The sequence below is a fragment of the Electrophorus electricus genome, chromosome 3 (assembly GCF_013358815.1).
Source record: "Electrophorus electricus isolate fEleEle1 chromosome 3, fEleEle1.pri, whole genome shotgun sequence".
NCBI classification, from domain to species: Eukaryota; Metazoa; Chordata; class Actinopteri; order Gymnotiformes; family Gymnotidae; genus Electrophorus; species Electrophorus electricus.
The window spans coordinates 29988757-30000576 of record NC_049537.1 but is presented as its reverse complement, the minus strand read 5'-3'; the positions used below and the strand labels follow the sequence as shown (position 1 = coordinate 30000576).

The following is an 11820-nucleotide window of genomic DNA, read 5'->3' as shown; positions in this document are numbered from 1 at the left end:
AGTTAGGGAGGAGTTGCCATGTAAGAATCACACCCAGGTAACTATGTTGATAAGAAACAACTTAAGTTTTCTCTGTAAGAAGAGGGTTAAAATAAAGCTTGCAGGGTTTAAATTTCACAGCCACAGCCACAGAACAGACCTAGTACAAAAACCACAGACACTTGGTGATTCACGAATAACTGAAGTTAGTGTGTGATTCTGTATTCGCATGTGGATGTACCTGAAGGCTCTGTGGGAGCAGACAGGCAATAACGTACGTGTGTGTGTGTGTGTGTGATATATAAAATTTATTTACCTGAAGGCTTTGACCTGTGCAAGTGCAGAAGTGAAGTCTCGTGCTCGAAGACTCTCAATGAGTGAGTGGATAGCTGTCTCTGTACTGGACTGCACAGCCTCAGACACGCCCATGCCCTCCTGTCCATCACTCACCAACTCTGCCTCCTTCAAGCAGCTCTCCAAGATGGCCAATTCCTCTGACATGTTTGTTACCTAGGGAGGGGGGAAAGAACCCACCTCCATTATACAAAACCATCTTTTGGGGTCGGTAAATATTTTAAAAAACAAAGTCTTGGATAAATAAAATGCATGCAGAAACATAAAAATAAATATGGCCCTTTCCAATTTCTGGGTAGACTACAGATCTAGTAAGTGTGTTAGCATTGATCTGTGATTAGACAAATGTGGGAGCTCAGTCAGAGGCGTGTCTAGTTATAGCTCCAGGATAAAACTCTACAGTACACACTGACAGTACAATTATTTAAGCCATCACATGAAAATGTTGAACTACTAATGGAGTCTGATGTCTAGACATGTTCAACCTTCCTTGGGTTTTTATAGCAAATCATCCCCATGTTTCAACTCTGATATAAACACAATTTTCCATTAAACAGGATAGCTGCTTAAAATACACATATTTCTAGTCACTAAAGTAGGAGTCAGTCTATGCATGGTTTATGCACAATTAGCTCATATTTTTTATATTTCATGGAAACATCTAGAACATATCTGGCCTAGCAGGCAAAAAGAAAAGATTTACACGAGGTGTTTACGACATAAAACCTAGTAAAGGAACGCCGGGGAATTTTTTCATAAAAATTCAATGTCTGAAGTTCTGGCAACAATTTGCTGAATTGCAATGACGTAGATGGAGGAGGAAATATCTGAGAAATTAACGTCATTACTTTTGGCCACTTAAAGTACTAAATGTATATGATATTTATTTAGCTACATTTCCCCATACCATTAACACCTGCTGACAGTAAATCATAACGTGCTAGCAGATTATCTTATGTCTACCATCTACAGCAGCAATATGACAAATCTCACTGTTTGTTATTCTATTACCCTTCAAATCGCACCTTTATGGATACATCCAGACAAGGTAATATTTAATCACATTTTTAAAAACTATTTTCCATTATGCAAACAGGCAGTTTCCAATATTTATTTATTATTATTGTAATAACTAAGGTAAATTGGCATATTTAGTTAGTAATAGTTTTCTTTGCTTCTAAGATTGAGTGCCAACCATGGCCAAGAGTCCAAGGGAGCAAACTGACACTGCTGTCTGGGTGGGAGGGATGGCATGACTCTAAGTCAATCACTAAGGCACTAGCCAATCAGCTACATCTGTGTGTTGGTGCTCGCTGATCAGGGCAGTTAGCACTATCGTCTGAGTGGGTTGGGCCACTCGCCGTCACAGCACGGACAACGGTGTGTCAAGTTTGGTATGACAGGGAGGCTGGCTAGCTGGATGGACACAGGCACAATGACTAAACTGAGAGAAAAATGGGATACACAATCACACACACACACACACACACAGATGTGAAAGACTAATGTATGCTTGCTTAACAGCAGACATACAGAAATGGCATTCAAGTGATCCTGCCTTAACTGATTATGTGCTTTCAGACAGACACGTGCACATGCACAAACCTCAGCCTCTCTCTTGATTGTGTCCACCCTGTTGATCAGCTTACAGTAGGCCTGGAAGAGCAGGAGCAGCTGAAAGTGAAGCTTGTACAACCTCCGACACAGCTCCAGCTCCTACAGAGAGAGAGAGAGAGAGAGAGAGAGAGAGAGAGACACTATTATCTTGTCACACTTCACTAGCATCAATAGCATATGACTGGATGAAAGGATGGATGGATGAAACAATGTAGGATTGAATGAATGAATGAATGGGCGGGGCAGAGAGGGGGCGGGTCAGAGAGTAAAAGTGTTAGACCTGCGAGGCAGTTTATTGCAGCTGGGGTGTGGGGCCCATGGGTACCATGCCTAGTGGATGCCATGGACACATGCTATGCATAAATAATCCACTCTACCAGCTACCCTACCTCCCTCCGGATCAGGAGCAAGCGATATGCCGGTTGGAAGGGAAACAGAATTATGTCTTTGTGCCTTGTGTCATCCTTTTTCCCGTAACCCACGGACATACCCCATCCACTATAACCACAGCGCTCCGTTAATATGATTTAGTCAGGCGTTTTATATAAGATCAATGGCAAAGTAGCACAGGAGAGACAAACTTACAAGTATGGCGCCCATCTATGGCTGGTCGTTAGTGAAGCAAACATAAGACATAAAATCTATGGCAGGGTTATAAGAGGCTGAGACAGGCTGTTCAGGGCTCTGATTGGTTTAGCAGGTTGTTTATGATGAATGGAAGGAATGATCAGTATGTGTTGCCACGGTGACATGATTATAAAAAGGCTAAGAGTTTGAGAACAACTTACTGCTAGAATTTCCATTTGCTAAGCAAGAGGGAAGGCAGGTCACCAAAACAACAAAAAACAAACAAAAAGAGAGAAAGAGAGAGAGAGAGAGAGAGAGAGAGAGAGAGAGACACACTCGTTAGACAGCGCATCACACCCCCAAACCACAAACATAGAAGAGACAGGAAGATGTAGAAAGAAGAAGAAAGAAACACTGAGGGAGATCCATCACCTACAGAAAAGATCACCACCAAATACATGCAAACATCCATAAGGAAACTGAAGCTGAAACCAAAAAAACACAAAAAATGCTATAAGATTATGTATAGGAGGGAGGTGAGGGAGGTCCAAGGGGCAGATAAGAGGAGGACTGAGACACGGTGCCCAAGTGCTGATCCAAAAATGGCACAAGGCATCAGGTCCCACTGTCCCCATCATCAAAGACCCAACAGCAGCAATCGGACACTGGGATGACAGCTGGGAAAATATGGGGAGGAAAAACGAGGACAGGAAAAAGAAATCACAGGCCACAGAGAGAAAGAAGAGAGAGATGAACTAGAGATGTGAGAGAAACCATGTGATCTTTATTCACCCATTGTGCTCTGAAAAAATATGAACAGAAACACTACTTTGATTAGAGAGTGAACCAAACATAAAAATGTGTGCGCGTGCGTGTGAAGTTTCAGACAGTGTAAAGGCGTACAGTACCTGAGCTTGGGTGGTGGGCTGATGACTGCTGTCTTTATCACCAAACGTTTTTCTGCAGTTCTCTAACCACTGTTTTGGGGGGGGGGGTAAGAGAGAGAGAGAGAGAGAGAGAGAGAGAGAGAGAGAGAGAGAGAGAGAGAGAGAGAGAGAGAGAGAGAGAGGGGAGGAGCGGGGGAACGGGAGGAAGAGACATTTAAAGGATGAGACTATGGTCAGTGAGTGGTCTAGCAGAACACGCGAAGACCCTGCTGTGTCAATGTACACACTGAGTGCAGACACAACACACACTGGCATTTAAAACCGCAGGGTTTTGCACACGTTTGAAAGCCCTGTTAGAAGCTGGGCCTGGCGCTGTGTGTGCGTGTGCATGCTAAATCTGATCAGATGCCCTGTTCTACGAGGATAGGAGGTGGGCTTTAATATTCCAGAGATAAGGCCTGTGTCTCATCCAGTTAACATCTCCAAGACTTCCACTCTCTCATCAGCCCCCTCGTCTCCACTCCCCCACCGCCTGATTTATGGCCTGGGTGGGGGCTAGCGGAAGCTAATGCTGGCCAAGTCTGCTCACGTCCTGCAGATAATTTAATGACACCCTTTGGCTACAGAACAGGGGGCTCTTTGTCTGTAGGCTCGCACAGCGAGATTTATTCACTCATATGACACACGCATAGCCTTACTCATCCTGTCTTGTCCTGACACCCCTCCCCCAATCCAGAAACAAACAAAAAAAGTAGAGGTTGTTTGAAGAAAGCTCTTAAGCACATAGAGACACCTGTCATCTTGAAGTTGAAGGCTCTGTTCTGAGGGATAGAGCAAAATATATACTGAGATTTGGTGGTGTGTGTTAGCGTGAGTGGGTTGGTGTGTGTGTGGGGAGAGGTTTATAGCAGGTACAGGTATGAGCATGGTTGGTTGGTGTGTGTTTGTATGAGTGTGTGTGTGTGTGTGTGTGTGTGTGTGTGTATGTATATATATATTAGCGTGAGTGGGTTGGTGTGTGTGTGGGGAGAGGTTTATAGCAGATACAGGTATGAGCATGGTTGGTTGGTGTGTGTGTGTATATATTAGCGTGAGTGGGTTGGTGTGTGTGTGGGGAGAGGTTTATAGCAGGTACAGGTATGAGCATGGTTGGTTGGTGTGTATCTGTATGAGTGTGTGTGTGTGTGTGTGTGTATATATATATTAGCGTGAGTGGGTTGGTGTGTGTGTGGGGAGAGGTTTATAGCAGGTACAGGTATGAGCATGGTTGGTTGGTGTGTGTCTGTATGAGTGTGTGTATGTGTGTGTGTATATTAGCGTGAGTGGGTTGGTGTGTGTGTGGGGAGAGGTTTATAGCAGGTACAGGTATGAGCATGGTTGGGTGGTGTGTGTCTGTATGAGTGTGTGTATATATATTAGCGTGAGTGGGTTGGTGTGTGTGTGGGGAGAGGTTTATAGCAGGTACAGGTATGAGCATGGTTGGTTGGTGTGTGTATGTGTGTGTGTGTATATTAGCGTGAGTGGGTTGGTGTGTGTGTGGGGAGAGGTTTATAGCAGGTACAGGTATGAGCATGGTTGGTTGGTGTGTGTCTGTATGAGTGTGTGTATATATATTAGCGTGAGTGGGTTGGTGTGTGTGTGTGTGGGGAGAGGTTTATAGCAGGTACAGGTATGAGCATGGTTGGTTGGTGTGTGTCTGTATGAGTGTGTGTATATATATATTAGCGTGAGTGGGTTGGTGTGTGTGTGTGTGGGGAGAGGTTTATAGCAGGTACAGGTATGAGCATGGTTGGTTGGTGTGTGTCTGTATGAGTGTGTGTATGTGTGTGTGTGTATATTAGCGTGAGTGGGTTGGTGTGTGTGTGTGGGGAGAGGTTTATAGCAGGTACAGGTATGAGCATGGTTGGTTGGTGTGTGTCTGTATGAGTGTGTGTATGTGTGTGTGTGTATATTAGCGTGAGTGGGTTGGTGTGTGTGTGGGGAGAGGTTTATAGCAGGTACAGGTATGAGCATGGTTGGGTGGTGTATGTCTGTGAGTGTGCGTATATTAGCGCAAGTGCAACACACCTGCTCTGCTGCTTCTCTTTTGACATTGTAGGTGTCCAGGTGCTCCTGTAACTCCAGGACACTGAACTTCAATGTCTCCAAAAGACCACAAGAAACCAGCTGCAAACACACAGACAGACACACTCAGCAAAGCTGTCAGGACAAGACCAATGACTGGCGATCTGTTCACATGGAATTAGATTTTACACACAAACTGAAAGAGGAAGGACAGAAACAAGGCTCCAGTGTTTGGACAGGAATGTTCACACCCAATCTGGCGAAGCCAGATTTCAAATAACCTAAAATGTCTGAGAAGACTCAAGCATCCATTATAAGGCTAAATGATCAGCTACTGACTGTGCTTCACAAAACCAGAAAACAAGAACCAGTCCCAGGAAGAAAAGGCCATTTAGTCAGATTTAGGACTTTACTCCGCTAATGAAAATCTAATAAAACATGTGTCAAATCACATGGGTGAACTTACAGTCTCTGCATCCAATAATACTGTAGGACACTGGGAGCACGAGGTCATGACCTCCAGAGAGCTAAGGAACTGGTTTCCCATTCGCTGGAGCCCATCACCAAGGAAACGCACTGAAGCATGGGTAATGGAGTCAAACTTCTTCTGGATGTGCTGGATAGAGAAGGGGAAAAAAATAAATAAATAAAATCAGTCACATGTAAAAAGGTACACTCAGACACACACAGACACAGAGACACCCAGACACACCTGGAAGAGGCGTGAGAACACGTGGAAAGTGTACACTGCACATGACCCATCTGTGTCTGACAGCATCTGGTTGACGTGGCAACGCCAGGCATCCTCTTCGTCATCGTAGGTGATGGGCTGGAATGCTGCTAGGATAGCGGACAGAAACGGAGACGGGGGTGGAGAGCCCTGAAGCTCAGGGAAGCCATCTGCATCGGCCTCATCCTGACTGGAAACACACATGCACACGCGCACACAAATATACACACACAAATCAGATCCTGTCTCTCTTTATCCTGCCCCTCTCGCTCACAAACACACATCAACAAATTACGTCACCAAGGCAATGTAAACAAAAGCATGCAGCATTGGTCTCTGTCAGTGTGGCTTCCAGCTCCCGATAAACTCCCCCTCCCCCTGCCCACTGCAGAGATTCTGTGTAGCACTACATCAGTCCAGACCTACTGCAGAGACAAAGAAAAACACCTCTGATTCTCCCTCACACACACACACACGCACACACTTACAGGCCTGAGGGGCCAAAAAGCCTGATAAAGCAGACCGAGTAGAGGTATCTGAATCCTGAGCTGCTGAGTGGCGTGAAGGACACAGTCTCCATCTTCATCCTCACTCCCTGCTTCTGCTCTTCTCTGCATTCACTCTTTTACCCCTCCACTCAACTGTCTCTCTCTCTCTCTGCTGCCTCTCCAATACCATCTCTCCTACTCTTCCTTCTTTCACCTCACATGCTCTGCCCACCTCTCCTATTCTCTCCCTCCCTCGGAGCTGATACTGTGCTGCATTAGCAAACTGTGTTCGTTAGCCTGCCAACGCACCCCCACTCTGTGCAAACATATGCAGGTGGGTGCAGTTTTGTGTCTGTGAGATGGATATCCACCACTCTATGCAGCAATATCGGCATGCGCAAGGGCACCAGGGCTTCTGTTCTGCGCTGGAACTTCAGGTGGATCACTGCCAAACAGCCCTGCAGCTTATGCTTTTGTGTGTGTGTGTGTCCGTCCCTCTCAGAGCAGATAATAAATGGACAGGATCTGACTGAGCTGCCTGATTCTTCATTGCTGTTTGGAGCCTAATGCCCTCAGTCCAGTATTGGCCCACCTTCACATGAGTTTAGCAGCCCAGAGCGGAAGAGTCAAATCTGGCCAGATGTTATGGCGATGTCTGGTGTCAAGGCCTAGCCAGGACCAGAGCCAAGCATGAGGTAAGCCATGACTTATCTATTAGCCTTCATGTCCTGCTGACCTCTCAGTCAAGACACACAAACATGGGGGACTGCAGTCTGTCATTTTAAGCAGTCAGAACTTGATGCTCTAGAGCTATTAATGTCACACAGACATCCAAGCTGCAGATCCATAAAGTCAGGCAAGCTTAGACACGCTCAGCTGAGAAGACATATGGCGTATGCCCAGCAATAGAACGACTAGGACCCCACCGGACATAAGGTGAATGGAACCGCAGGCCCACACGTGGCTGAAAGAAAGTGGGAGTTTTAGTGTGATGTCAGTGCAGGCCTCTGTCCCCGAGTCACCTTCTCTGGAGCGGAGCTTCAGAAATACCATTTCACGCGTTGCTGTGTCCATGCCTTCCGCTTACCTTGACATGCCGGAGAAGTCGGCCTCCTCCTCCTCACACCTCTCATCCAGCTCCTTCAATGCCAGGGTCACGTCTTCGTCACACACAGAGTCCGGGGCGCTGTCGGGGGGTAGCGCGGTCTCCTCGTCACACAGCCACCCCGGCGGACTGTCCGAGGCTGGGGCCAGAGCGGGCACTGTCTCCAGGTCATCATGGGGGTCCTGGGGGTCCAGGCAGTCAGGAAGGTCGCCCAGCTCGGGGCGGTCGGAAGGTAAAGGTGGGGCACTACAGAAGCCAGTGTCCTCGCTCACACTGCTACTGAGTTCGTCCACCGCCGTCCCGCTCACATCCTGCAGGTGAAAGACGTGGACAGCAGGGGGCAGTCAGGAGCAGGGCAGTGACTGGTCCCCTGCAGAATGGACGCGTTTTGTTGAAGAATGAACTTGGATGGGATAATGGTAATGTAGCATAACATGCAAATCCAGATTCTGAATGGTCAAAACACAATCTTAAAGTAAGGAAACATTACACAGTAGCAGTACCTTGAGCGGTCGTGTTTTTCCATGTACATTCACTTCTAACACATATTCAAGCCAAGTTCCAAAAGGATGTATTTAACATGTTTAGACTTTAATTAACACTACCTAATAGTATAACTTGTGCATGTTGCAGTATTAAATCACATGTACACAAAGACCCATTCACCCACCACACCACTGGGCTGGGATCATGTAATCTACTCTACAGTGCACACATTTTTTCTCTCCGCCTCAGTGACTTCATGGCCAGATCAGTACTCTTCCGCACAGCGTTTCGGTCCATGGCTGGAGAAGCGACGTTTCATTTTAACGCTAATTTATGCCACTTAGCCCGAGGTCAAATCGTGACCACCACCGCGGGACACTATAAAGCAGCAATTCAGCAAATGGGCACGCAATTCCAGAGAGCTTGCTCGTATTGGCAAACACAAGAGATCAATGTATGGAAGTATGTGGCTGATTGATTACCATTTACTTATGATGCAGATGTGACCTTCAGACTAATGACGTCACAAATAAAGCCTGTGGTGCCAGTTCTGTGGGCCTAGACAGGTAATGATTTACCTTCTCACAGTCAAATCAATGGAGAGAAATCCACATGCAGACAGCACATCTAAGAAAACTGAACTGCTAACAAAGGAGATGCAACTAAAACAACTGCATGAGTCGAGAAAATCTCAAAATATTCAAGAGAAACGAGTCATTTTAATAAATAAACAAATGCAGGTAAGCTATGAAAGCTCAGCGACAGCAAACACTACACTGAGCTGGGCTTATATCACTTCTCATGTGGGGGAGAATACAGAGAGAGACCCAACTGTTTATGAGAACATCGATGAGAAACGATATAACTGAAAGGGCTTTAGCCCCACCCACTTCCAGAGCCTTTAGCTCCCCCCCCCCACCCCTCAGACTTCAGTCCTGCCCACATGCAAGCCCGTCGAACATCCTCCCCCTGCCACTGCATTAACTGAGACAGGGGCAGGCTGCCAAAAGCACAAGCTCTATTACAGAAAGCTTTTAGGGGGAATATCTATGGAGGAATTGATGAGTAAGAGTATTGATGGTCTTATCTGGACTCATTACACTAAGAGCCTGGTGCTGCTGCTGCTGCTGCTGGTGGGAGAAAAAGGACAAGGTCGTTGGGCTGACATTGAGGTATGTCGGGACTAAAGTCGAGCTGAACTTGGTGGATATTCAGAGGAGTAAAGGGATGGGCATTTTTACAGTAAACAACAACATCAATGAAAGAGAGAGCCATTTATGATGTGACTGGTGATGAATGTCAGCTTCATGTTGGAACAACATGTTAAAACTAATCAGAAAGTTCTAGAAGATATTTATCTCTCCAGTCTGGTTCCACCCCAGTTCAGCCAGGCTATGAAGTTCACATATTAGACACTGAAGAACTGTAAGAGATCAACTAATCAAGTTGCAAGTTAGTAAAATACAGTATGTAGCAATGCAAAGCCTGTTAGTGTTAAATCCCATTCTTAGGCTCTATGCTTATTTTACACTGTGCAAGGCTTTACTATACTCACACCATGCTTGCAGGTCCATGAGCAGCTTTGAAGAGTCTCCCACGCAGCTTTTAGAAAGTTAACTTCACTGTTTTTAATACTCAGTCCCACTGTAGAATTTTAGCACAGCTGGCCTGAGGTGTATGTGATCCCTGATTGCAATCTTTCCCTTAATCACTTAATAAGCTGACAAGCATGCCCCACCCACGCAGCAGTTAATCACTGAGCAATGGCAGTGATCACAGGTACACAACAAAGCATTCAGAGCATCATTAGGAAAACAGGAAAAAGAGCAGAAAAAGGTTTCCTCCGCATGTGAGTGTTTGCGAAACAGCAACGGTGTTCCTCAGGGTCCAATATTGAGACCACTGCAGCTTCTCTAGCACCATTCCCATCCCTCTCACCAAATTTTAACAGAATCAAAGGGGCTGTACATACTTTGATAACTGTAAGAGCAAGCAAAAGCGCATCACCTAAACACCAGCCAAACAGCACAGATTATAAGCAACAGCTAGAAAGCACCTGTGTACCAGAACTTAGAGACCCCCGATCGATCCCACCTCAGGCAGCTGGCTGATATTGCTGTCAGAATGCGTAGTTTCATGAATAGGGCTGTCGGGTCGGGGCAGAGGTGGGGTGGGTGTGGCTTCCTCTGTGAGGACACTGCTGGAAGACTCTTGGGATTGTAGTAGAGAATCCATGTGGTTGGAGATGGCGTCCTCTGTGGCAGAGTCACTGTTGAGCTGTGCAAATTGACAAACGTGTTAGAAACTTTCATAAGAACAGCAGTGCACGCAACGTATAGTCACAGTATTGATGTTTTCAGAATGAACTGCTGTACTCAGGTGTTGAAAGTGTTGCATTACATGCAAGTATGTAACTGTTGCCAAGTTACAAATGAGTTACAAAACCACTATTGGGAGCCTTCTATTGCATTGTTACATTAAAAACAAGCATTTTCTCTCATGTCATGTTCTTCCCACTTTTAAATATTTCATTACTCTTGTTTAATATGACAACATGCTGCATGCTTACAGAATAAATTTCAGGCTGGCAAGACAAGAAACACTTGGGTTTCCAGAAGAGATACTTCAGTGTCACACGAACAGAAAGCAGGAAATAAATAAATCAATCAATCAATTAATTAATTAATTAATGTAAAATAAATAAATAAATAAAAAAGTCTCCACAGAAGAGAGAGGAAGTGCTTCCCCTCGAAAGGAGTCCCACTAAAGGAGTTTTTAGTTTATCAGAATTTCTTTTTAAACTTGACTGACATAAGCTCTGTAAAAAGGTTAGCGCACCATAGCAAGCAGAGGAGAGTTAGAGCAAATCTATCAAAAGTTTGCCGTTTTAGGAAAATGCAGTTACTCGGTCATGCTCAGATGAAATCATGCAGTTATCATTACTTCAGAAGTTTCGTTTAGAACTGGACTCATGCAGTTAAGTTTTAAGTTTATTTATCAACTAAATAATTAATCAGCAAAGGTTTTTTAAAAAGAAGCAAAAAGGGAAAGTCCAGTGGAATCTAGAGTATTACTTACCATCAAGGAATGGAAAGGGGCGACTGGTTTGTGAGAATGAATGGAAAAAAGTATACTGGGAAGGTGGGCAGTGGGCGTGGCTGGGACTGGACCGAGCATGACCGGTGTGGCAGCTCACGGCAAAAGCAAGCGTCTAAACCAGCATCTACAGGCCAGCCGGGCGCACGGCCACGCCACGCTGGCCTGGCATGACAAGGGCGTGGGGTGGGGCCGGTGGTACCACTTACGAGGTTGGAGCGGGTGAGAATCTGGCTAGCGCTCAGTACCTCCTCCTCGGACGACTCGTCGGTGTCCTCCTGGTTGGTGAGGTTGAGGCTGGGCATGCTGCCCGCGTATTGGCACTCCTGCAGGGATGGCGTGTCGCCCTTGTCCATGCTGTCCAGGGAGCGGCGGCGGACACCCCAGTTGAAATTGTCCATGCTCTCGCCCTGGAAGCCAAGAGAGGAGCGCCCCACAGAGAAATGC

The 11820-nt window shown here is 45.9% G+C and overlaps 1 protein-coding gene across 7 annotated transcripts in view; it reads right to left on the bottom strand.

Moving 5' to 3' along the window:
- Positions 1-11820, bottom strand: part of fryl (furry homolog, like) — an 84031-nt gene that overhangs the window by 1417 nt on the left and 70794 nt on the right. For 5 of the 7 annotated variants that reach the window (XM_027022637.2, XM_027022634.2, XM_027022638.2 and 2 more), the window contains 10 exons: positions 11583-11783; positions 10372-10554; positions 7774-8102; positions 6181-6388; positions 5935-6084; positions 5472-5570; positions 3426-3494; positions 2739-2756; positions 1939-2049; positions 296-489 (listed from right to left, as the gene is read on the bottom strand). In XM_027022637.2, coding sequence (XP_026878438.2) covers positions 296-489; positions 1939-2049; positions 2739-2756; positions 3426-3494; positions 5472-5570; positions 5935-6084; positions 6181-6388; positions 7774-8102; positions 10372-10554; positions 11583-11783 — 1562 coding nt within the window. The remainder of the gene's footprint in view (positions 1-295; positions 490-1938; positions 2050-2738; positions 2757-3425; positions 3495-5471; positions 5571-5934; positions 6085-6180; positions 6389-7773; positions 8103-10371; positions 10555-11582; positions 11784-11820) is intronic. The other 2 variants (XM_027022635.2, XM_027022639.2) reach the window with 1 other exon arrangement.